The sequence below is a fragment of the Carya illinoinensis genome, chromosome 10, assembly GCF_018687715.1.
Source record: "Carya illinoinensis cultivar Pawnee chromosome 10, C.illinoinensisPawnee_v1, whole genome shotgun sequence".
NCBI classification, from domain to species: Eukaryota; Viridiplantae; Streptophyta; class Magnoliopsida; order Fagales; family Juglandaceae; genus Carya; species Carya illinoinensis.
In genome coordinates, this window is record NC_056761.1 from 8948105 (window position 1) to 8974253 (window position 26149).

Sequence of the window (26149 nt, forward strand, 5' to 3'; positions counted from 1 at the left end):
GAAACTTGACTTAGCATGAAAAATACATACTCCACAGTTGTTGTGGCCCCATGTATTCTACGTGTAAATACATACTCCACAGTTGTTGCGGCCCCATGTATTCTACACAAACTTGACTTAACATGAAAAATACATACTCCACAGTTGTTGTGGCCCCATGTATTCTATGTGTAAATACATACTCTACAGTTGTTGTGACCTCATGTATTCTACACATCACAATGCAGTTAAATACATACTCCACAGTTGTTGTGGCCCCATGTATCCTACATAAACTTGACTTAACATGAAAAATACATACTCCACAGTTGTTGTGGCCCCATGTATTCTATGTGTAAATACATACTCCACAGTTGTTGTGGCCCCATGTATTCTATACATCACAATGCTGTTAAATACATACTCCACAGTTGTTGTGGCCCCATGTATTCTACACAAACTGAATGTACTCAAGATGAGACGTGACTAGAAAACTAAAGGACTGGAGCCCTGACGTAACATAACGTGATTTGAACATAACTTGAAATACATGACCAACTTGAGATAGAAACATTTCGTAACATGGCATAACATATAACAGACAACATATTTAATATGACATACTTGTAATGTACAGTAATACATTACAGAATATATTATGTAACAGATAAAAATTGATGACAGAATAAATTCTGTATAATAGACAATTACGTGATAACTTGGCATGGCATGACATATATGATAACATACATACATACACTATAGTTCCTTTACTTAGCACACATACACAGTAGACTGCTAGTAAGTTAAAAGCTAACTTACCTCGATCTCCGCGTTTCTTATAAAACCTCAAGCGCGATCACGAGGAACTGTAATTAGTGATTCTAAAAGTTAGTACTAAATCACTAATAATTTGAAATATGGAAAAATACTAACTTAAAGAGTAAAATTTCCATTTTACTTTCTACATGTAGGAAAATGACCGTTTTACCCATAACTTAAGGATTTTGCATACTAACTTCAAAAGTCACCAAAATTTACATGCCTCATGTAAATTTTATCCTCAACTCAAATATCAATTTAGAAAAATTTAAAACTAATCACAACTATTAAAACTCCATAGGGCCGAAATTCTCATATGTTATTTCTATTGATTTTTGTTTCCAACTTGTTTTGATCAACCTTTTGATCTATGACTTATAAATATGTGATCTTCAAACCAAACCATCACATGGTTTAAAAAGATGTCCTAAAACATATATAAGCTTCTAATTCAAGATCACATGGTTAAAAATTAACCAAAACATAAATTTAGCCAAGAACATCCACACTTTGGCTTATCTGAATATCTCTTTGCATAAAATTTCATATCTTTGAAACTAACATCAAATATCTTCAAAATAATAATATAACATGTATATAAGATGCTTAGGATCCTCCAATAAAATTATCAAAGTCATTAGAATAGGTTTAGACCACCAAAGAGTTAAACTTTCTCAAAATAGAAACTGTTTTTCTTCTTCCAGTTTCTAAGTTTCTAAATCTAAGCAAATATTTCATCAAAACCTTTAATCATGCAAAAATCCTCAACCAATAGTCATATATACATGTTAACAATACTCCATAAAAATTTCGGACCAATATCTATCCATTAGCTTGGTCAAAAACTCCAAACTATAACATATTCTCCAGTTTATCTCCCAGAATGACCTTTTTATGGTTTACATAATATTTTACTGACCAAATGATCTTAAAATGGGGCAAATAAGATATCCATGTAAACTAGACTCAAAAAGGAACAACTTATATGAAGGAGACTTTATGATAAAACACTTACAACAGCTTCGAAATGGGCATGCAAAAGAACTCCTAAAAGCTGTCCGAGAGAGAATGTTTGATATTCTTTTAAAGAAAAGTGTAAATGAAGATAAGTTCGTGGGTGATGGCTGGAGATGCTTATGGAAGAGATAAGGGAGATGATAAGGCTGGAGTTGAGAGTTGAGTGTGGTTTTCTCCTACCCAAAATATCTATAAAATATTATCTCAAAATATTCTATCCAATAATATCTATAAAAATTAGCTCAATATATTTTCCAAATGTGGAGTAGACTTGGAAGAGTAAGGTGGCTAAAATCTTTCTATGTGTATTTTAAATCTCTATTCTTAAGATATTTTCCAAATGTGTATTTTGCTTAGGTGTCATGATCTCACACCTTGATTTCCTTCACAATTCCATCTAATGGTTTCTCTTTGTGCCAAGTATCTAATACTATTCATTATGTGTGGTTAAGATCTTGCCAAGTGTCCAAATAAAATATCGCTAACCTAATTTGGACATTTCACACTATGATTTTGAAAACACTGCGCTCAGTACATTTACCGAGGTTACTATTCACTCCAAAAATAAACGTAATAAACTTAGTACTGAAAAATTTTAAATATTCAATTAAGCCTAGTGGTGTAGACTATAATGTATTCTGACACTTTTAACTATCTCAAATAATTAAAATCGCATTTCTGGCACCATAGTAAGTGATAACACTAACTATGTTGACAGGCTAAAATTTATGCGATTAGTCGATTCATGTAAACTTACAGAGTTTTCACGAGGTTTCTAAAGTCAATAGAAATTCCTTAATTAAATTTCTAGCGGGCTGTTACAGAAGAGCTCTCGTTATCAGCATCTAAAAGCAAGCTATGTTTAATGATATGCCTAATCTCAGACAAGGAAACCAACAGAGGAGCTTTAATGAACACTTTGCCAAAAATATGGAATGCAGAGGGGAGAGTGGCTTTCAAAGAAGTGGGTAGGAATATGTTTCTGGTGGAGTTCAAGACGAAGACAGATAAAACAAGAGTGATGAATGGACGTCCATGGTCTTTTGACAAGTGCCTGCTGTGTATTCAGGACTGTGAAGGTGCCAAGTCTGTTAAGGACATGCAGTTCTGTAATGAACCATTTTGGATTCAATGTCATGACATGCCTTTTGCTGGTATGTCCACGAGCATGGGGGAGAGGCTGGGCAATTCTTTGGGAAAGGTTCTTATGGTGGATACAAATGGTAGTGAAACATGTTGGGGAAAATTCCTACGTGTGAAGGTCATGTTGGATATTACCAAACCTCTAGCTAGAGGCAGGTTCATTAACATGGATGGTGAGAAGTATTGGATTCCTTTTCGTTACGAAAGGCTGAATAACTTCTGCTATCACTGTGGAGCCATTAAACATGGAGAAGGAGGTTGTGAAAAACTGGAGGTGGGACAGCAAGCTGGGGTTAGCTCTGGACAGCAGTATGGAGCTTGGTTGAGGGCGAGCAGTAAAAGACTTATTCAATCTGCAGAGAAGGTTGAGAAGGAGAAAGCTGATGGGAGTTCATCGGAGAGTTGCCGGCGGTTATTCTCAGATGACTACAATAAGGAAGGTGACAATTATGGCAAGACACCAGAGGCAGGTGGACAGCAGGAAGGCAGCCAATCATTACACGGGGATGGGGAAAATGCAACTTCCAGTGCAAGGAATAAAGTTGTCAGGCTAGTGGAATCAGTGGTGCATGCTGAGGAGACAGGCACACATAAGGAAAGTGGGGGAGGCACGCCAACAATTCTGTTAGAAGTACCTATTGTATAGATGGGCCCAGCTGTAGTGGAGGAGGCTAAAGAAGGAAAGAAGGGACCACGTAAAGGGAATAGTTGGAAAAGAAGAGCACGTGAGTTTAGGATCCCCTCAACTAATCAAAACTCAGTGGCTGGTCATGACATGTCCAAACAAAGCCAGAAATGCAAAAGAAAAGCACAGGATTTATCGAATGGTGAATTGGCCAAAAGAAACAAATTGTCTTTAAGGGATGAAGAGGATGAAGATTTTCCTATGGCAGTGGCTGCTCTGCAGCCCTGCCAACCACTATGATCATCTTAAGCTGGAACTGCCGAGGGATTGGGAACCCTCGGACAGTTCGAGAACTTCACCTTTTGGTGAAGGAGAAGGGCCCAAGAATAGTCTTCCTGTCAGAAACAAAATGCAGGAGGGATAGAGTGGAGGGTGTGAGAAACAAGGTGGGTTTTGATGAAAGTTTTGTTGTGGACAGTGTAGGGAGAAGTGGGGGGTTAGCAATGATATGGAAAGCCGAGATGCAAGTGGATCTTTACTCTTATTCCCAAAGCCACATTTCTCTGCTAGTAAGTCAGAATGAGGGAGGACAAAAGGTTATGGTGACAGGCTTTTATGGGAATCCTGTGGTGGAGAAAAGGAAATTAAGCTGGAACTTGCTCAGAAGGCTTAAACCAAAGGGTCAGATGGCTTGGCTATGCTGTGGTGACTTCAATGAACTGCTCACCAATGAGGAGCAGCATGGTGGAGGTAACAGGACTTTCTCTCAAATGAAATACTTTAGAGAAGCGCTTGATGAGTGTGAGCTCAGTGATTTAGGCTATGAAGGATCAAAATTCACTTGGAGCAATAAAAGGGAAGGGAATGCTTTCATTAAAGAAAGATTGGATCGTGCTTTTGGCAACCACAAATGGCATCTGTCCTTCCACCAGACAAGAGTGCAGGTACTTCCAGTTCTTCAATCTGACCACTCCCCTTTATTAGTTTCCTGCATGAGTGAGGATGACTTAAGTAGCAGAGGTAGCAAGATCTTCCGTTATGAAGCTAGCTGGTCAAAAATAGAAGAGTGTAAGGAAGTAGTAAAAAATACCTAGGAATCTAGTATGAGAGGCGATAATCCTATCCATAGGATCCAGAACAGCCTAATCAAGTGCAAAAACAAATTACAGGATTGGGCAAAATCTTTGGGAGGGAGAAAGAAGAGAAATTTACAGCAAAAAAGAAGCATATTACAAGAGGTTCTAGATGCTAATAAGGGAGAATTAAATGATGAGATAAAAAGGCTGCAGGGAGAGATAGATGACTTGCTGAAGGAAGAGGAAGTTAGATGGAGACAAAGGTCTAAACAGCTTTGGTTAAAAGAAGGGGATAGAAACTCTAAATACTTTCACAAGTGTGCTACTCAAAGGAGACAATGGAATGCAATAAGGGTGGTTGGAAATGAAACTGGACAGGTGGCTAGAAATCAAGAGGAGATCAGTTCTTTGTTCCAAGAATACTATCAGAACTTGTTTGAGTCCTCAAACCCTCGAAACATTGAGGAAGTTTTGAGGGCCATTGAACCAGGAGTAACCATACATATGAACAGGCAGCTAGTGAAGGAATGTAGCTTTGATGAGGTGAAACAAGCTGTTTTTGAAATGGATCCGATGAGTGCACCAGGCCCTGATGGCTTTTCAGCAGGTTTTTACCAAGATCACTGGATGTGTGTGGGGCCTGCAGTATATATGGCAGTTAAAGAGGTGTTGTCTGGTGAAAGAGGGGTGGGCAGGCTTAATGAAACTTATATAGTCCTAATCCCAAAGAAGAAAAAGCCAGCTCTTGTCTCTGAATACAGACCTATAAGCTTGTGCAATGTGCTTTATAAAGTTGTGTCTAAAGTGCTGGCAAACAGGCTGAAAAGGATACTCCCTTTGCTCATCTCACCCTCTCAAAGTGCCTTTGTGCCGGGTAGATTAATCTCAGATAACATTGTTGTAGCATATGAGGCTATGCACTCTATGCAACATAGAATGAGGGGTAAGAAAGAAGGGTACATGGCAGTCAAGCTGGACATGAGCAAGGCATATGACCGTATTGAGTGGGATTTCTTGGCAGCGGCTTTGAAGAGCTTTGGCTTTGATGACAGATGGATTGGTTTGATCAAGACCTGTGTGGAAACAGTGAGTTACTCTTTGATGGTGAACAGAATTCCTCAGAAACCTTTTCATCCTTCAAGAGGATTAAGACAAGGGGATCCTCTATCCCCTTATCTTTTTATTCTTTGTTCAGAGGTACTTGGCAGGATGCTAAACAAAGCTGAGGAAAAAGGATTTATCTCTGGGTTTCCTTTTGCTCGAGGCACTTTATTGGTTAACCACCTCTTTTTTGCAGATGATAGTTTATTCTTCTGCAAAGCAAATCCATTGGAATGGAGCAGGCTGTACAGCATACTAAACCAGTATGAAAATGCATCTGGTCAGAGATTAAACATGGAGAAAACTGCACTGTTTTTCAGCAAGAACACACGTACTGAAACCAAGGAAGCTATACTGGCAGGAGCTAGTCTGAGTGAAGCAAGAACATATGAGAAATACCTAGGCCTCCCTTCATACGTAGGAAGGCACAAAGTGGCAGCTTTCAGACCTATCCTGGAGTCCATAAGAAACGGAATGAACAACTGGAAGGTTAAATTCCTTTCACAGGCAGGCAAGGAAGTTCTGATGAAGTCTATAGTCCAGGCAATTCCAACTTATTGCATGAGCATCTTCAAACTCCCAAGGGCAGTGCTAAATGCAATAAACAAGCTAATGAAAAAGTTCTGGTGGGGCAGCAAAGAAGAAAAGACCAAGACTCAATGGATCCCATGGAAACAAATGGGAAAATCAAAAAAGGAAGGAGGGCTAGGTTATAGGGACTTTGAAGAGTTTAACCTGGCTCTACTAGCAAAGCAGGGATGGAGGATCATACAACATCCCTCTTCCCTAGCAGCAAGAGTACTTAAAGCTAAGTACTTCTTCAGGACAGATTTCCTAAAGGCCAAGGTGGGGAGTAATGCATCCTTCCTATGGAGAAGTTTCATGGAGGCTAGACCAGTCCTGCAAGAGGGCCTTACATGGAGAATAGGAAATGGTGATTCAGTGCATATTTGGGCAGACAAGTGGATCCCGAGACCCTCTTCCTACAAAGTTCAGTCCCCTCTACAAGATGAATATGCTTCTAGTAGGGTGTCTGCACTAATTGACCTAGCAACAAGGGAATGGAATATGGAAACTCTTAAAAAGGTCTTCACGGAGGAGGAAGTGGTGCTGGTGAGTAGAATTCCTATTAGTGTGTGTAACGCTCAAGACAAGCTGATATGGAGGTGTACTAGTGATGGTAAATTCTCGGTTAGGAGTGCTTACTACCTGGCAGGAGAAATGGCAGCAGAACATAAAGGACAGTCCTCTCAATTAGGACAGAAGAGTGACTTATGGACTAGACTCTGGAAATTTAAGGTACCAAGTGCCACACGCATGCTCTTATGGAGAGCCTGTCATGACTCACTGCCTACAAAACAGCAACTAGTGAAGAGGAAAATTGCTTTATCCCCTTTGTGTCCAATCTGTATTTCTGAAACAGAAACCACTACTCATGCACTTTGGTCCTGCTGTTCTGCCCAAGATGTGTGGGGATTCAATCCAAACTGTTTACAGAAGCTAAAGGTGGTGGACATTCCATTTAAGGAGTTGGTTACAGAGCTACTCGATGGATTAGATGAGCACAGCTTTGCAGTCTTTGCTGAAACTGCATACATGCTGTGGAGGAGAAGAAACAGTTATGTGTTTGATGGAGAGTTCTTGGACCCCAATGCACTTGTAAGGGTTGCCAACCAGAAAGTTATTGATTATAGAGAGGCAAACTAGAAAGTAGGGGCAGGAAGAGCAGCTGCAAACCAGGTTCAGTCCTACTAGTGTGCTCCTCCTGCTCAGTTTCACAAGGCCAACTGGGATGCCTCGGTGGACAAGGCCAAATGCAGAATAGGCATAGGAGTGATCATTAGAGATTGGAGGGGCAAGGTTGTGGCTACACTCAGATGTCAAAGGGCCTTATTTCCAGATCCTGTATTAGCAAAGACATTAGGAGCTCTTAAAGCAATCTCTCTGTGCCAACAGCTACATATAAATAGAGTTATTCTAGAGGGAGATGCTAAGGCAGTGGTGGATGACATTAACTGTGACTTAGTGAAGTGGAACTCAGGAGGCATGATCATCCAAGACATTAGGCACAAGACTAAGTCGATGGTACAGTGTTCTGTGTAGTTTGTCCCAAGGTCTTGTAATGTTATAGCTCATTTGCTAGCAAAAGATGCACTTAAACTCTCTGAGGAGAGCATTGTATTGGAGGGAATCCCCTCGTGTATCCAAGCTTCAATGCTTTAAGTTGAATATGAATTGAGGTTCTTCTTTTCAAAAAAAAAAGTACTGGCATCGTCTCCCACTGCGCCCCAGTCACGATTGGCATGCATCATCTTTCGTGAAAAAATAATCAATTTAATCACTTTATTTTTGTTTGGATCGTATTATTACGTAATTTTCATCAATCATGCATATTATATATATATATATGTATGTCTGTGTCAACGAGGAATAATATTAGGCACCATATTAAGAGAATTATGGAAGAATGTTAGGCACCGTTTGTTGTATATAATTGCCTTTCCATGTATAGTATTCGGTGGCATAGTTTATATAATAAAGAGAAATCTCAAGGCCAGAGTATTCGGACCAAGAAATTGTCATGGTATCAGAGCTTTCTTAAAATTTTTTTGTGTTTCGGTCTATCTTAGTAGTGTGATCCTACAGAAATTTTTTTTCTTATAGAAATTTTTGACCAAGCTGTTCTGTTCTGTGTCTTTCGACACTCTGTGAGTTGTCTTTCGGCAGGTTCTTGGCACCATCATCTCGTGTTCTGCAGTTTCTTGGCACTCTGTTCTTGGCTTCGTGTTCTGCAGGTCCCTCTCCTCTCAGTTTCTCTTGGTTCTGCAGGTCCCTCTCCTCTCGGTTTCTCTCTTCTCTCCTCTCCTCTCGGCAAGTTCTGCAGGTCCCTCTCCTCTCGGTTTCTCTCGGTCTCATTTCCCCTCCTCTCGGCAGGTTCTCGGCAAACCACACGAGAACAGCTTCTGCAGGTTCTTCTCTCGGCAGGTTCTGCAGCTTCTCTCTTCCCGTGTATTTTTTTTCTTTCTTTTCCCAGCCTCGGTCAATTATTCCTCTTTTCCCAGCCTCGGTCAATTATTCCCAGCCTTAGTCAATTATTCCAACACAGCATCCGTTATTTTCAAACCCGATATATATGGGTTCAGGTCCTTTTTTGTTCTTCTTGAGGCTGATGACAATCTACTGAACAAATTCTTCTTGAGATTCTGTGTGGTATTTCGAGCACACAGTCCGTGGGTCATTTATTTTTTTGACAGTTTCGGTATCCTCTCGGCAGTTTTATTAGCTTCCTAATTTTTTTGTGATTTTGCTTCTTGGCATCTTTAGTGCTATTTTTTGTCTCGGCAATTTTTTTCCAATGGATTCTACCCCTGTGTGTGTTAAATTTATGGCACAAATTATTCTACCTCGGCATTTCAGTTTGAATTTTTTCTCAAAGGCAAAGACCTTTGGGGTCATATTGATGGCACGGATGTCGCCAAACCCTCTGCTTCTACACAATCTCAGGATGTCGGGTCTTCTCCGTCATGGGCCGTACTTGATGCAAGCATCATGTCTTGGCTTCTTGGTTCCGTGGAGCCCCATATTATCACCAACTTGCGACCTCATCGCTCCACCCAATCTATGTGGGCTTACTTGAAGAGGGTTTATCATCAGGATAATGATGCTCGTCGCTTTCAGTTAGAACATGCGATTGCCATGTTTCAACAGGGTAGCCTTTCTATCCAGGACTACTACTCGGCTTTTCTGACCCTTTGGCATGAATATGCTGATTTGGTTACAGCAGATGTTCCCGATGCCGCTCTTTGCACTATTTAGACTCTTCATGCGACTAGCCGCCGTGATCAGTTTCTTATGAAGCTACGTTCGGAATATGAATCTGTTCACTCCTCTTTACTAAACAGATCTCCTGTTCCCTCTCTTGATATTTGTTTTGGAGAGTTACTTCGTGAAAAACAACGTCTTAGTACTCAAGCTATTCTGGAGCAATCTCATGGCAGTTCTGGGATGTCAACTGTAGCTTATGTTGCACACAGACGAGGACCCTTTATCAATTCTAAAAACTTGCAATGTTTCTATGGCAAGGAATATGGGCATATTGCTGCCAATTGTTCTAAGAAATTCTGCTCTTATTGCAAGAAGAAGGGTCACATTATCACAGAGTGTTGTACTCGCCCTCAGCATCGTCAGGCCCAAGCATTTCAGACTTCGGTTACTGTTTTGCCTGCAGCGACTTCTGCAGCAAATGGCTCTCCTGCACCTCCTGCATTGAATTACTGCACCCCCGACATGGTGCAACAGATGCTCATTTCGGCATTATCAGCAATGGGGTTCCAAGGTAACAATTCTACTAAATTCCGGTACGTGGACTCGGGGGCCTCCAATCACATGACTAATAATCTCATTGCTTTATGCCATGTCCGGCCCTACGCTGGTAAATCTGCTATTCAGACTGCTAATGGCAGCTCTTTGCCCATAGTTGCTATCGGAGATGTTTCTTCGAAGCTCACTGATGTGTTTCTTGCTCTTCAGCTTTCTACGAATCTTATTTCTGTTGGCCAATTAGTTGATAATAATTGTGCTGTTAATTTTTCTGGTGATGGTTGTGTTGTGCAGGACCAGGTAACGGGGGAGCCGATCACAAAGGGACCTAAAGTAGGGCGCTTGTTTCCACTATTTTTGTCTGTTCCTAATTTTTCTCCAGTTTCTTCTATTAAGTCTTTTGCTTGTAATAATGTTTCAAATCTTAGTATGGTATGGCATCGTCGTTTAGGTCATCCTCATACTCAAATCTTATCTTATGTATTGAACTCTAGTTCACTTGGTAATAAAAATCGTTCTTCTTTATCTCTTGAATGTGATTCTTGCAAACTTGGTAAAAGCAAAACTCTTCCCTTCCCTTTGCATGCTAGTAGAGCATCTCACTGCTTTGATCTTATCCATAGTGATGTTTGGGGACCTTCTCCTGTTTCTTCACATGAAAAGTTTAAATACTATGTGACTTTTATTGATGATCATAGCAGATTTACTTGGGTTTACTTTCTTCGCTCTAAATCTGAGGTCTTTCGTATTTTTACTGAATTTTTAGCGTATGTTGACAATCAATTTTCTGCTTCTATTAAAACATTACGCACAGATTCCGGTGGTGAATATTTGTCTACTGAGTTTCAAACATTCTTGGCTTCTAAGGGTATTATTCATCAACGTTCATATCCCTCTACTCCTCAACAAAATGGAGTAGCCGAATGCAAAAATCGTCATCTCCTTGATGTGGTACGTACTCTCTTGTTAGAATCTTCTGTTCCATCCATGTTTTGGGTCGAGGCTCTGAAAACAGCTACTTATTTGATTAATCGTTTGCCTTCTCAAGTCTTAAATATGGAGTCTCTCTATTTCTGCTTATTTGCTACGCAACCTAGTTATGATAACCTTCGTACATTTGGTTGTGTATGTTTTGTGCATTTAACTCCTCATGAGCGACATAAATTATCTGCTCAATCTGTCCGTTGTGCTTTCTTGGGATATAATGTGTGTCAAAAGGGATTTGTGTGTTATGATCATACTTTACATCGTACACGGATTTCTAGAAATATTATTTTCTTTGAAAATCAACATTTCTTTCCTGTGTCTTCTATGTCATCCTCTTCTACTATGATTCTCCCCTCCTTTGAACAGCCATTCTCAGATCATCATCCGGTCAGTTCTCGCTTTAGACCAGGTTTTGTGTATACGAGACGCTCCCGTCCACAGTCTCTTCCGGTAGCTCCACCGATATCTGCTCCTACCATGCTCCAGGACCAATCAGTTGCAACACCCTCAAAGCACTTGGCACGTCGCTCTTCTCAAGTGTCAGTACCTCCGGATAGGTATGGATGGTTTGCTTCTGCTCTTACTGCTACATTATCCAATTTTGATATTCCCACATGCTACTCACATGCTGTCAAGCGAGATTGTTGGCGACAAGCTATGCAAGAAGAAATTGCTGCTTTAGAGGCCAATCACACCTGGGACATTGAGCCATGTCCTCCTACCATTGTTCCTCTAGGTTGCAAATGGGTTTATTCAGTCAAAGTCCAATCTGATGGACGTTTGGAACGTTACAAAGCTCGACTTGCTGCACTTGGGAATAATCAAGAATATGGTGTCAATTATGAAGAGACCTTTGCTCCTGTGGCTAAGATGACTACTGTTCGTACGATTCTAGCTCTTGCTGCTTCTAGTGATTGGCCACTACATCAGATGGATGTTAAGAATACTTTTCTTCACGGAAATCTTAAAGAGTGTATTTATATGAAGCCACCCCCGGGATTGTTCACTTCTCCAACTTCACATGTGTGTAAGCTTCGTCGCTCTCTTTATGGTCTCAAACAAGCTCCGAGGGTCTGGTTTGATAAATTCCACACAACTTTAATACAATTTTCATTCAAGCAAAGCAAGTATGATACTTCATTATTTCTTCGAAAATCAGACAAGGGTATTGTTGTTCTTTTAGTTTATGTTGATGATATTGTGATCACTGGTTCCGATTCTGTTTTACTTGATCAGCTCAAGACCCATCTCTTAGAGTCCTTTCATATGAAAGATCTTGGATCTCTCACATATTTTCTTGGTCTTGAGGTGCATCGTAGTCCCTCTGGTATTTCACTCAATCAACATAAGTATGCTAGTGACTTGGTGGCTACAACTGGCCTACAGGAGGCTACTTCTGTTGATACACCTATGGAATTAAATGTCAAGCTTCGCAAAGAGGAGGATGACTTACTTGTTGATCCTAGTTTATATCGAAAGTTGGTGGGTAGTCTTGTTTATCTCACCATTACTAGACCAGACATTTCTTTTGCTGTACAGCAAGTCAGTCAATTTCTTCAGACTCCTCGTCATCTTCATTTGGCTGCTGTTCGTAGGATCATACGCTATGTTCAGGGCACTTCTGCCCGTGGTATATTCTTCCCGGCTAGCAACTCTACTCATCTTGTTGCTTATAGCGATGCTGATTGGGCTGGTTGTGCGGATACACGTCACTCCATCACTGGTTGGTGTGTGTTCTTAGGTAATACATTGATCTCTTGGAAGAGTAAGAAGCAAGACAGAGTTTCTAAGTCATCTACAGAATCTGAATACCGGGCGATGTCTTTAATTTGTTCTGAAATTATTTGGCTTCGAGGTATGCTTGCTGAACTAGATTTTTCAGAGACCGATCCCACACCTCTACATGTCGATAATACGAGTGCTATTCAGATCACAGCCAATCCTGTCTATCATGAGCGCACGAAGCATATTGAAGTCGATTGTCACTCTATCCGTGAAGCATTTGACGCTCGTGTTATCACTCTTCTACATATTTCTACTGATCTTCAAATCGCTGATATCTTCACCAAGGCTCTCACTCGTCATCGACATTGCTTCTTAAATAACAAATTGATGTTTGTTGATTTACGGGCATCAATTTGAGGGGGGCTGTCAACGAGGAATAATATTAGGTACCGTATTAAGAGAATTATGGAGGAATGTTAGGCACCGTTTGTTATATATAATTGACTTTTCATGTATAGTATTCGGTGGCATAGTTTATATAATAAAGAGAAATCTCAAGGCCAGAGTATTCGGACCAAGAAATTGTCAGTATGTATGTATGTGTGCGCTCTTAGATTACCATGTCTAACCAAAAGTGCAAAATAAAAATACATAATTTTTCCTGCTAATGTACTATATATGGTGACCATGAAATTATTTAAATAGTCACGACTAACCTCTAGCCAGCACAAAGACCAGGCCGGTGCCAGCACTAAAATCGGAGCCGGGGTTGTACATCTGCAGCACCTTGGCCGGCACACCGGACTCGACAGCCACAAAGGAAAGATTCTCATCAGGACGGAGCGGGTACGTGGCGAACAACCCATACTTCTTTGACACGTGTCGAGCCTTGTTTGGTTAACCAAAATCAAAAATCTCATCTCATCTCAACTCATCATTACACTTTTTTCAAATCCTCATACAAAATATAATAAACAATCTAACTTTTTCAAATCTCAATACTAAATTAATATTCAAAAATTATATTATAATAATATTTTATCCATTACTATTTAAAATATCTCATCTCATCTCATCTATGTAACCAAACAGTGACATTAATTGTAGCATTGTCCGGAACCCTGGTTGGTATGAAAGTGTTCACCCTCTGCACCCCGTCGACGGTGGTGAGGTTGGCAAAAGCAAACCGAGCAATCCTATCATAGGTGTCATCGGGCTGGAAAATGTAAGTAAAGGTGTGGCCCAAGAAGTCACCGTTCAAGCAGTCACATGAGAAGGGCACGTTAAGTCTGGTACCCATATTGATGATATTCTCGTTTGCGATGTTGGGATTGTATTTCAGGATCTCGGGTATCTGTTGGTGGAAGAGGTCGCTAATATAGGTGAGGTAATTTGAACCTTGCCAAAGATAGTACGAGGCTAAGGCAAGGTGGCAGCCAGTTTTGCACTGGGCTTGGACTTTGGGAGCTAAGAACAATAGGAAAGCATGGAAGGTTAAGAGAAATGAGAATGAGTGGGAGTTTTCTCTTTGAACTCTGTTGGATAATGATTAATTTTGTGTTGTTAATTTTAATGATACAATCTGTGGATTTATCTGCATACGTACGACGTCGTCTTTGTCATGGCTAATTAACTAATTTATTATTTAATTAGTTGGCTTTATATAGCTAGCTATGGCCTTTGTCTTTATACATATGTCACGTTTACGATATTTTTAATATTTGTGCTTAATTTGTGTTTGAATTATTGTTAAATATATATTATCTCTGCAGCCTTTAATATATTATTACTTTAAACGTAATCTTTGACGGTAATCGAGTTTTAAATAATTCACACTTTTTCACGAGAAACAAACAAGAGCAATTACAGTAGTGTTCAACTCGTTAATGCTTAATTCCTTCAACTTGCCGGGAGCTTTTTCCATATGGTAACGTTATATACAGTTATTTTTACGTATTCTTTTTGTACTTCACTGATATGATTAGTTGGATTAATTTTTTTAATACACAACTAATCATATCACTGGAATGTACAAAAGAATCTACAAAAATTGCACATAGAACTTTTGTTTTCCATAACAATACATCCAGTGCATTGATATCCATCAGATCAATCTCCTCGTGAATTTGTCTATAAAAATTAATAAAAAATAATAATATTTGCAGTCTAAATACCGCGCACTTTTTTAAAAAAAAATAAGTAAATATAAAATTTACATAAAAAATTAATCTTTTAAAAAAAATGTACAATACTTACGTAATCTATAACTACATCTAATATTACTTATTAAAAAAATACAGTCCCCAATTAAAAGATAAGTTTGAGGTGAAATGAGTACACATGTTAAGCCCAACGAATGTTCATATATAGAAGATTAAAGCCCACTGCTAGGATGGAATGGAGGAAAAGAAGATATCACAAAGATAAGAAATTAATCCGATATGTAGTTAGGAGGGGACATAAAACTATAAGAGATAAAACATAAAGCAACAAAATAAACTAGAAGAGAGGCACAACAACAAAGAGAATGGGGTTTCGGATTTGCTTCCTTAGGAGATGAACCGACTTTGGGAAGGGAAGGGAAGGGAAGGGAACTAAGTGATCGAACTCCATGGAAGAAGTGATTATAGAGAGATTAGTGAGGAATGAGAGCTTGTATGAAACTCTACTTATAGTGCACTTTACATCTAAGAACCGTGAACGTGGGCCCTAGTGCCGAAATTTTATATAAATACGTAAATGCTCGTCTATTTTACTTTCAGTCATTTATTATTAAGCAAGCCATGAATGAATGTTCCAACCACACCACTCTCATGTATAAGAGAGGGTCATCTAACAATACTATTGACATTCATCTATAACCAAAAAATGCATCGACATGATATAATAGCCAAACTACACAACACAAGGTTTTCAGCACAAAAGATTTAAGTACCCTTAAGAGCAAGGCCCTTTGGCTTTACTCTTTAGGATAAATTTGTGTATTTCTTTGGTCCAATAATATACATGTAAAAGAAGGTCTATGATATAAGGCTTTGAAATTGAGAAATGTTTAATCTATAAAGAGATCTTTTAAAATAAAAGTTATAAACTTATATCACTTTCTACAATACATTAGATCGTAAAACTCTTTTTATTATAAAGTAGATCATGATCTAATATATTGCATTAAGATAAGTTTGTTTATAAACTATTTCTATATAATCTTTTGATAAATATATATGTAAGTGTTCTCTATAAAATTTGTAGGAGCCAGAAAAGTTCAAGTATTGGCATGCAATTGAGGAATCTCTGTCTATATTCCTTTCAAAGATAAAGCATTCCACAAAATCCCAACACAAAAATACACAATATGATATAATTAGATTCCAAAATCATGTTGTCAAGGTTTCATCATTCGATCATATATTCCCCAGTCCGTGAAAAAATTGTCACGGGATAGCTAGAGATCAGACACCATCAAGTTTTTTTTTTTTTTTTTTTTCCTTTTTTTTTTCGGTGGGGGTCGGTGTCTTAGCAGATAAGGCTTTTGGAACAGCAAAGCCCGCATGTATATTTTATAAACACCCGATATACAAATTTACCCAATCAATGTCTTGAAATTGATGCACACTATCTACAAAGGAACACCACTTCACACCATCCACAAAGCAACAGGTCTTTGTTAGATGTGTGGAAATTTTATATTTGAATTATATTTGAGAATAAGATATAATTGAATAAAATGAGATCAAATAAGCATTCATCAGATCAGAAAATTTTTTAATTATTTTTTAAATTTTTGTGTCTCATTTGAGGCTCCAAACCTGCCCTTAGAGCATTCTCACCGAAATAAGCAAATCCAAAAAATTGACACAAATGGCTAATAAAACATAAAAACATATTATTACATTGGATAATGCAAGTTACTGGAATATGAACTTTGGGCTGCAGTAAAATCAAGGCTTCAGTCAAATTGGGCTAAGAGCTGCGCCATGACCAAACCCTTTCTTTAATATTTTCTTCCACCAAAGCGCTCTCTCTCTCTGTAGTCTTTAACCTCAGTCTCTAGCAGCCCCTTACAACATTTCTCTCAGTTTAATAACCACAAACAATATTAAATGATAATTAAAAATATAAGTTTTTAAATAATAATTTAATTAAAATATGATTATTAACATATAATTGGTAGAACTGTAAAATGTGAAAAAAATAAATAAATAAAATTATTAAATTAATAATATTTTATTATTATATAGGATAAATAGATAATCCAATATAAAGATTAAATTTAAATGAAATAGACAAAGATAAAATCATGTAATATTAGCCAAAATATGAATTTACTTTTAGCCAGTTCAACCAGAGTGATCTAATAGCACTCCTAGTGAATTTTTCATCCTATCTTTTAAAATGTATCACCAAAATTCAATTTTTTGATTTAACATGCTGGCTTTTATAATATATCATATATCAATTTATCTATTTTTTCTTTATATCATTTAAATATTATACTTTTTATTTTTTTTTATTCATTTCAAATATTTTCTCTAACTATTAATGATATATTCATATCTTTTGATATTTGCAATATATCTTCATATATAATATTATATAATTATATTCTATTTGAAATTAATCTAAATTTATAAACTAAATCAAAATATAAATTAATTTAAAAAATTAAAAAAGATATTATATAATTCTTGAGCAGTAAAAGTAGCATTGGAACGAGCGAGTGGGTCTGAAATGAAGATAAAATACTTTTAAAAGAAATGGAAAAAATTAAATGAAAAGAGATAAATGAATTAAAAATACTTTACATAGGTAAACACTTTCTCTAAATGTAAAGGGATTACTGTAGTAAAATGAAAAATAAGATGAAATACATCATCTATTGTAAGTCACTTTTAAACCATTTTTTCATATTTAAAAAAAAAATATATATATTATAGAACATTCCTTGCGTGTGCTCTAATGATCATAATGCCTTCCAAGTCTTCATGTAAATGTCTTTCTAAAAAAAGAAAAATTGAAAAAAGTGTTAAATGATGCACAGATGTAATTAAAGATGAAACTGCATATTGAAGATGTCATTGGCAGGCAAGCTAGCTAGCGTCCAACTGCCAGTCCCCTTGTCATGTCATGTGTCCTCACCCCGCTCTTGAATGCAAATCTCACTTGTCACTCTTAAAGTTCCAACCTTTTACTTTGTTTTATTTTGTAAATTGAATTTAACATAAAAAGAAAACTTTGATTCTTTTGCACTTGCTTGGCTCAATCAATCTTTATACCAAAATTGATCACTCATTAATCTTATGAAATAAGATTGTTTTTTAAGATTATTGAAGAAAAGAATCATCTGTCGTTTTTACTTGGCATCCAAAATGTGGAATAACCTATTTTAGAAGCTAATATTTATTTTTTATTTCTCATTTTCTCATTTTCCTTTTTTCTAAACGTCTAATTGCCTATAAAATGAAATATTTTTCGTAATATTGCAATTAATAAAGTGTTGCAGTTAACGTAATTATTTGTCTCACGACATATGCAGGTGGAGCAGTCAAGGTGACAGGCGACACCTTTAATTAATTAAAACACTTCACTTCTGAATCGTTATTAACCGTCACGGGCAGTGACACTGTGATTCAAAAGAACTTTCGATTAACAAAATTAAGGTTTGTGGGGTCTGTTTTCATAGGTAGCTAACCCACTTTTAATTGAGTTTATTGGGCAATCGATTAGACACATCAAACCCAAAACTATGAGCCTTGGCCCACTTAATTTCCTGCTGCGCCTGTTTTTTTTTTTTTTAAACACTTAAATTTTAAATCAAGTAATATTAATAAAAATAGGTGATTAATTTGAATTATTTTATTGATTTGAAACCTTTTAAGTGCTATATCATATGATAGGAAACTGATTTTTTTTTTTTTTTGCAATACAAATAATAACATTTCTTACCACTATATTTTTACAAGATTTTTTTATAATTGACCAACATGACAATACCACTTTTTTTTTTTTTTTTTTGGGTGATATTTTTGGATATCTTATGCGCACCTCGATTAATTTCACAGAACTCTGAAGTTAAAAGCCAGTTAAACCTCTAGTGGCCTTGAAAGAATTTGAACTAGTGACTATTGGAGAGGAAATCTAAGACCTGACCGATTAAACTGCCTTTCAGGATTAATGTGACAATACCACTTCATCTAACATCTTACAATTTTTTTTTTCCTTTAATATTAAGTATATGATCTAATTTGGGTTTCATTTGAACTTCACATACCCATCTCCATTTTTGAGAGAATTATTGAAAGAATTATAAACAAAAAAAAGGCTACGTATGTATCATTACTCAACTATAATTCGTTAAAAAATCATAGTTTAATAATTTATTTAATGCTCTAATATTTTTTTTGCATGGGTGATAGAACTAAAATTGTATAATGTTAAAAGAGTTCTATTACATATAGTTACTTTTACTTTTACGTATTTTTTGTACATTCTATTGATATGATTGGTCAAAACTATTATTTTATATTAAAAAAATAATACAGCCAATCACTTCAGTGAAATATATAAAGAATACGTAAAAGTGACTATACATAAAATTTTTAATGTTAAAAACTAACAAGGCATAGATGAGCAAATGCAATGTTTGAAAAATGATAATTAATAAACAAAGTTATCATATAAATTCATTTTGGAGGAGGAGAGGAAATGGTTACCCCATGGCAGTGAGTTTTTTGTTTGTATTCATTGTTGCCTCCCATGTTTTACTCGAGGCAAGGGAGGAATAATTTAGCAAATAAAGCAAAAACCTTTAAATAATGCCATTGTGTAAAGTTACATAAAGTTATGGACAGCTCAATCCCTTCCTATATAAAACAAGAATAGGAGATAAAAAATATTTTGTCTGATTCTAAAGCCCTTTCTTTTAGTGCGATCCAGCTTGTAGCATCTGGCAAACAAGACAGCCTAGAAGCAAATAATCAATTAACCTAATAGTTATGAGTTTTACTATATATAACCACAGTTACGTACTAATATGTATATTAATACTAATTCATTCATATTTAAAATTTAAATTAATATTGTTTTTAATAAAATTTATTTTTTGATCAATCACATCACATTAATACATAGATTAGTGTACAATTATACTTACAATTATATTTTTTCAATAGTTAGTGAGAGTACGTACAATGTTAATATGTCACCAATCAGAATAAAGCATAGAGTTTATTTCCATAACATCACGTGAATAGATAGAAATGAAAATTATAAATAATATTTACAGTTTTAAGATGAAGAAGTTTTACGTGATTTTACTTTAAAAAATATAAATTTAGAGATAAATGATATTTATAGTTATAAGATATGTAAATCTCAAGTATTCTTTTAAAAAAATAGATAAATTTAAGATTCATGTAAAAATTTTATTTTCTACTCCATTTTTTTTAAAAAAAAAACATGTAGGACTTGTACAATATATGATTGTATTTATCATTAGTCAAATCTAAGAGCCACATAAAAATTATTTTTTAATAATTCACCTCATATTTTTTAAAGTGACTGCGAGAGACCTGCACACCCTAAATCTGTAACTACCATTACTTCTAAAAACTAAAATTATATATTTAGGAAAAAACATAAATATTTTTGTTTTAAATCTAATCATTATTATGTTTCAAATTCTAAACCTAAACATGATTTTAAAAAATTATTTGCTAATAAAAATTATTTAAAAAACTTAGTACTGTTAAAAACAAATTTGATTAAATATATTTTTATTAATTTTTATTCTCTTAACAAGTTGGAACTTATTCATGATTTTCTTTATAGTTAGTTATTTTATTTGTATAATAATTAAATATCTATCTACTGTCATGGTGCAATGGACCATCAAAATCAACATAAAGTAGGGCAGATAAAAAGGCATTTAAATTGTCATAAAAAAGAAATATAATGAACACTGTTTTTCAGAGCATTCCACACCTAATAATTTATCATCAGTACCAGAAAGCCGAAAAGTCCGTCGGCAACTTTACAAAGTCAAGAAAAGGATCAAGTCCCCACAGCCTGCAGCCTACCTACCGATTTATACCAATATTGCAATTTGCCCGTTGTGTTGTGTTTAACATACAAGGCACAAAAAGTGGAAGATCGGTTGCTTTTACACCAATCATGATTCGCATTCGAGGCTAACCATTTCACCTTTGGAATATATATACATACAACACTTTTTATAATTTTATATACAATTATATTTGAAATAAAAGTTACTTTTATATGATAAAAAATTATATAAATAGTTTAAAAAATGATTTTAATGTATTATTACTGTTTATCTTATCACAATCTCGTCACTGCCTTCCCTCTTCAATACAAGAGAGTAGGTCGCACTTCTTTCACTTAAACCTTATTTGTGTAATAAGATATTTTTAAATATTATTTAAATATAAAATATTTTTTAATTTTAATTTTAAACCTTTAACTTTTTTATCTAATTATTATTCAAACACGAAACTCAATACTGCTATTTCAAATTTTAAAATAAAAATTATATTAAAAAATTATATTTAAATAATAATTTTATAATATTATTATTTAACTTTTTTATTATCATTTCTTAAAATCTAATAAAACATCTTAACTCGAATAATTTTTTTTATTATTCACATACTATTTTATTAATATTTTAAAATATTTTTAAGTGTCCAAACAAATTTTAAGTCTCATAATATGTGTTATAATCCAGGTTATATTATTTCAGTACAAGCGTAATTCAATAATTACTCTATACATTTGAGATTAAAGATGATATAATACGATAAATTAGTTGGGACAAAATCTTGAAGGGTGGTTTCTATAATTAGGAATCAGTATAAAACTTAGCTTTATACCTCCTAAGGAAAGGTTTACCCATTAACTTTTCATACCTTTTTAAAATAACAAATATACACTAAATCATTTTTAATAAAAATTTAAAAAGTCAGGAAAATAAATGAAAAAAATAATGGAGGGTTATTGGAGATCAATCATGTATCTGTGCACGGAGGCTACCCGTAGGATGGAAGATCCACCTTTTATTTTTAAATATATTGAACGAGTTACGTTTAGATATTGAAGTGATTTCAGATTATTTATAAATAATAATAAAATATTAAATAAAAAAAATATTAATAAAATATTAAATAATGATAAATAGTAATGGAGTGACTCGGATCACTTCATTACCCAAACAAAATCTTTTACTTTGAATAAAAAAACAGGTTATATATTTGCTTATTAAATTAATCAAATAAGCTCATAGTTTCTTTGTTAGACAAATTATTTGTACAAGTCCTACGATATACAAACACTACACAATCATTTTAAAATAAAGTTAGCAAACTTATGATCTATATAAAAAATCTATTTTTAAAGGAAAAATTCTACTCATCATCTTCAAACTATACACTGCATATTTTTTCTCTCTTATTAAATGTGTGGTTTATAGATAATATGTTAAATAATTAATTAATTTAACAAGAATAAAATTAAAAGAAATTTTTTTAAAATGAAAGTGTATTATTTGAAGATAATGAATATCAAAGTTTATTTTTTAATAATAAATTTTATTTTAAAAAAATCTAAAATTTATACACTTTAATACTATATCTAGCCCCTAGGGGTGTAAAAAAAACTAATAAACCGATAAACCGGACCAAACCGGTGGCATCGGTCCGATTCCGAGGTTGGTTCGGTCCAGTACCGGTTTTAGTTTTCTTAAAATCGGTCAAAATTGGTCCGGTTTCAATTTTTCTTTTTCTAAAACAGGACTGGACCGGACCGAACCAATTTATATATATATTTTAATTTTTTATATTGTATATAATATTTATATATAATATATAACTATATATAAAATAGTTTTGTACTATATGATAAATTACTAATTAATATAATATTAAATTTTAAAATCTTATATAATTTTGCTTATTGTATTAATAGTTATAGTAATATTCTATAGTGCATATTAATAATTATACTTATACTATATCACTATATATTATAATATAATATAATATATCATTATATTATATATTATAATATATCATTATAGTCTATAATACAATTATAATATACTACAATATATTATCACTATAGTATTATATGCTATATTATATATATTATATAATATATAATATAGTTCATTAAAACCGATAAAATTAGATCAAATCGAATCGAAAACTGGTAAAATTGGAGTACCGGTTTAGGAGGGTAACGGGTGCGTAATCGGTTTTGAAAAATACAAAACCGGTATATACCGGTTCGGTTTTAAATTTTATGTAAAATTAGATCAAACCAAACTGATTACACCACTAATAACCCCTATAAACGAAGATATTTTACAAGACTATGGGGTCGCAACTTCCCAATAGGCAATAGTTAGGCAATGGCTGTAACAGCCGGTGATAGGTACGGTGGTTAATTGTGGAAATTGTAGGCTCGTAAATATGGATCCAAACTAGCCACGTTTAAGGTCTTACTTATAAGATCGGAAGTAAAGATATATGCAGATTCTTCGGAATATACTTACAAATTAAGAAGAGATTTGTTACTTATAACCTCCATATACTACACACATCACTTTTTTTTATTTTTTAAATTTATTTTTAAATCTTTTTTAGATTTATTCTTTTTAAACTAATTCAATTTTTCTATTCATTATTCATATACTAACTATTTGTTTAAAGAAAAAAAAAATAGAATGGTGTGTGGTGTATAGACTTTTGTTTAGAATTTTTCAATTAAGAATGTAATGTCTCATCATCTTGTAAAGCTTAGACTTCAATATGAAGAGAAACATATTATGATAGAAGAAGCACCTATTTTAGTTATGGAATATGTAATGAGACAGAGTTAAGGAAAATTATCATCATTCATTCATCAGAGAAATTTACATATATGACTGGATACATTAGATCATAAACATGATATGTCCCTATATCAAACAAGAAATCATAAACCAAAATTATGCATTTAGAACTCTACCAGTACATTATTTCTTTTTGTGACTGGTCTAGTTTTCATTATTGCCGATACTCTATAATCAAACGTCCAATAGACAACACTATCTACCTAAACAGAGGCTCAATGTCACCATTCACAGAAAGAGAAAACTCAACCTCTACAACACAAACGTTTGAGAGACAAACTCTTTTTTTTTTTTCTTTTAATTGTAGTTAATAATAAGGAAACCAAAAGGAAAACAATAAAATAGATGTGAAAAATGACGGATTGCAATTTGAACCAATTCTGGTAGATTTTGAAATATGTGACGGCCCGTAAAGGCAACACTTATCTCTTTTCAGCAACAAATGTCAGATATGAAAAGTCTGATGATGGCGAGTTAGGTAATCTGGCATGTGTGTTGAGAAAAACTGCTGAAAGCCTGGCGCATGAGGACCACGTGTAAAAGTGGGCGATGCGTGAGAAGCACGCGTGAATCACCACCTTCCTCCAAACATTTTTCGACCTATGAACCTTTTTGTGCAGTGCATGTCTTTTGGAAGTTGCATGAAAGTTATAAATATGCATTTTTTGGCCTTGAAGAAAGCAAAATAAAACTAAACAAAAGAAACATTGATAAACAAAGTGGGTGAATGAAAGAATGGGAAAAGGAAAAAGAAGAGGAGGAGGAATTCTAGCGAAAATCAGATCTAAAATCCTTGATTTTTTTAAGGAGGAAGGAGGTGCCTAGGGTTTTAGCCTTTGGTGTTTTGAAAGACTATTTATATGACATAATTCGATTTTAAAGATAAGTTTTAAAATTTAAATATTACAAATCAAATCTTCTTATTAGGATAATGTACTATACACTAATAGAGTAACCCCATTTTTTAAAATCTTAGAGCCATACGACTACAAGTCAAACTGATAACAATCCCATGAAATCAAAAAAGGAGAAGAACATGAAAGTTTGAAACAGACAATGAAATGCAAATAAGGGTAAGAGCATTAGCATTAGATTAGTCATTAGATTCAACAAAATAATAATATAATATTACTTTTTTAATAATAATATTTTTAATTTTTTTCTTCATATTTTGTAATTATACTAACCATATGGACATTAATAGTTTAATTTAGTACTTAAATAATTAATTTCCAATTAATTTAGAATAAAATAAAATAAAATCATTGCCTATTAAAATTAGAATAAAATATTAGTTTGAATGTGGAATAGTAAACCTTCAAATTTAAAAGAAGAGTAACAATTACTGAAGCTCAAAATTTTTCAAATACCTATTTAATAAATTTAATGTAAATTTATTTTAAATAAATTCATCAAAATTTAAAGTTACATTAACTTTAATAAAACCAATGCTAATACCCTAATCACTTGAAAGAGATTTGCATAGAATATCTAATCCCAAACATCTGATAACTTAGATACTAATAAAGAATGTGCTTTAAAATTCCCACAAACTTCTGACCATTCTAAAATCCATTTAAGAGAGGAAGACATTATGCCATCAGCTGTCAAATCATATTATATTTTTCTTTTCTATTATGTATATAACACGTTTGCATCTAAATTACTTTCAACTATTCACGTAATCTTCATATATTATATTTTTTTAATTTTTAATTTTTTATTAAATTTTTAATATATATAAATAATAAATAGAAGAATTTAATTAATTTAATAAGAATAAACTAAAAAAAATTAAAATTTTAAATTTTTTTAAAAAATATAAAATATAGAAATTGAAAAAGTTGAATGACATTACTCATATATTCAAATTAAAGGAGACAAGATTCATGCTGACTCAAATCCGTCTCAAGAATTATAAGTAATATTTGCTTGGGGTTCGTTTCTGCGAAATTGCGAATCATCCTAATTTAGAGCCTCATGACAAATTAAAATGATATTGTGACTGTGGAACATAGCAATATTGATCTCTATGGACGGTTGTATTTTTAAATAATTTTGAAGTTATGGAAGAGAAATGCTTTAACCAAATTTTTTTTTATAAAAGTAAATTCACGAACTGACATGACTTGATAGTATATCAGAATATAATTAAATTATTTTTATTATAAAATAGATCTAACTTATCACATAAAATCATGCCAATTTATGAATTTACTTTATCTTATTAACGTGGCACTATGTTGTTTATTAAAAAAGTTATATTCAAAACAAAATAAGACTTAAAAACATAAAAGATGAGATTAAAACCTTTGATTCTCCTTACCTTTTTTACATTTGTATTTTTAATAAAATTACAGTTATACTAGCATTTTCAAACCAAAGTCACATATTTTTAAAATTCTTCTAAATAGTTAACTTTTCAAAAGTAACAACTGAGAAAAAGCA

The 26149-nt window shown here is 34.1% G+C and overlaps 1 protein-coding gene across 1 annotated transcript; it reads left to right on the top strand.

The window, feature by feature from the left end:
• Positions 1 to 3882: 3882 nt before the first annotated feature.
• Positions 3883 to 7866, top strand: LOC122278389. Its single transcript, XM_043088583.1, has 4 exons — positions 3883 to 4530; positions 4756 to 5748; positions 5860 to 7422; positions 7537 to 7866. The coding sequence occupies exons 1-4, from the start codon at positions 3883 to 3885 to the stop codon at positions 7864 to 7866; spliced, it is 3534 nt and encodes a 1177-aa protein (XP_042944517.1).
• Positions 7867 to 26149: the final 18283 nt, after the last annotated feature.

Bases quoted from the DNA above. Each gene is read 5' to 3' on its own strand.
- LOC122278389 (XM_043088583.1), top strand. From the start codon at position 3,883: ATGATCATCTTAAGCTGGAACTGCCGAGGGATTGGGAACCCTCGGACA. The intron at 4,531-4,755 runs GTACTTCCAGTT...AACAAATTACAG, and splicing joins TCCACCAGACAAGAGTGCAG to GATTGGGCAAAATCTTTGGG. The intron at 5,749-5,859 runs GTGAGTTACTCT...CTTTGTTCAGAG, and splicing joins TCAAGACCTGTGTGGAAACA to GTACTTGGCAGGATGCTAAA.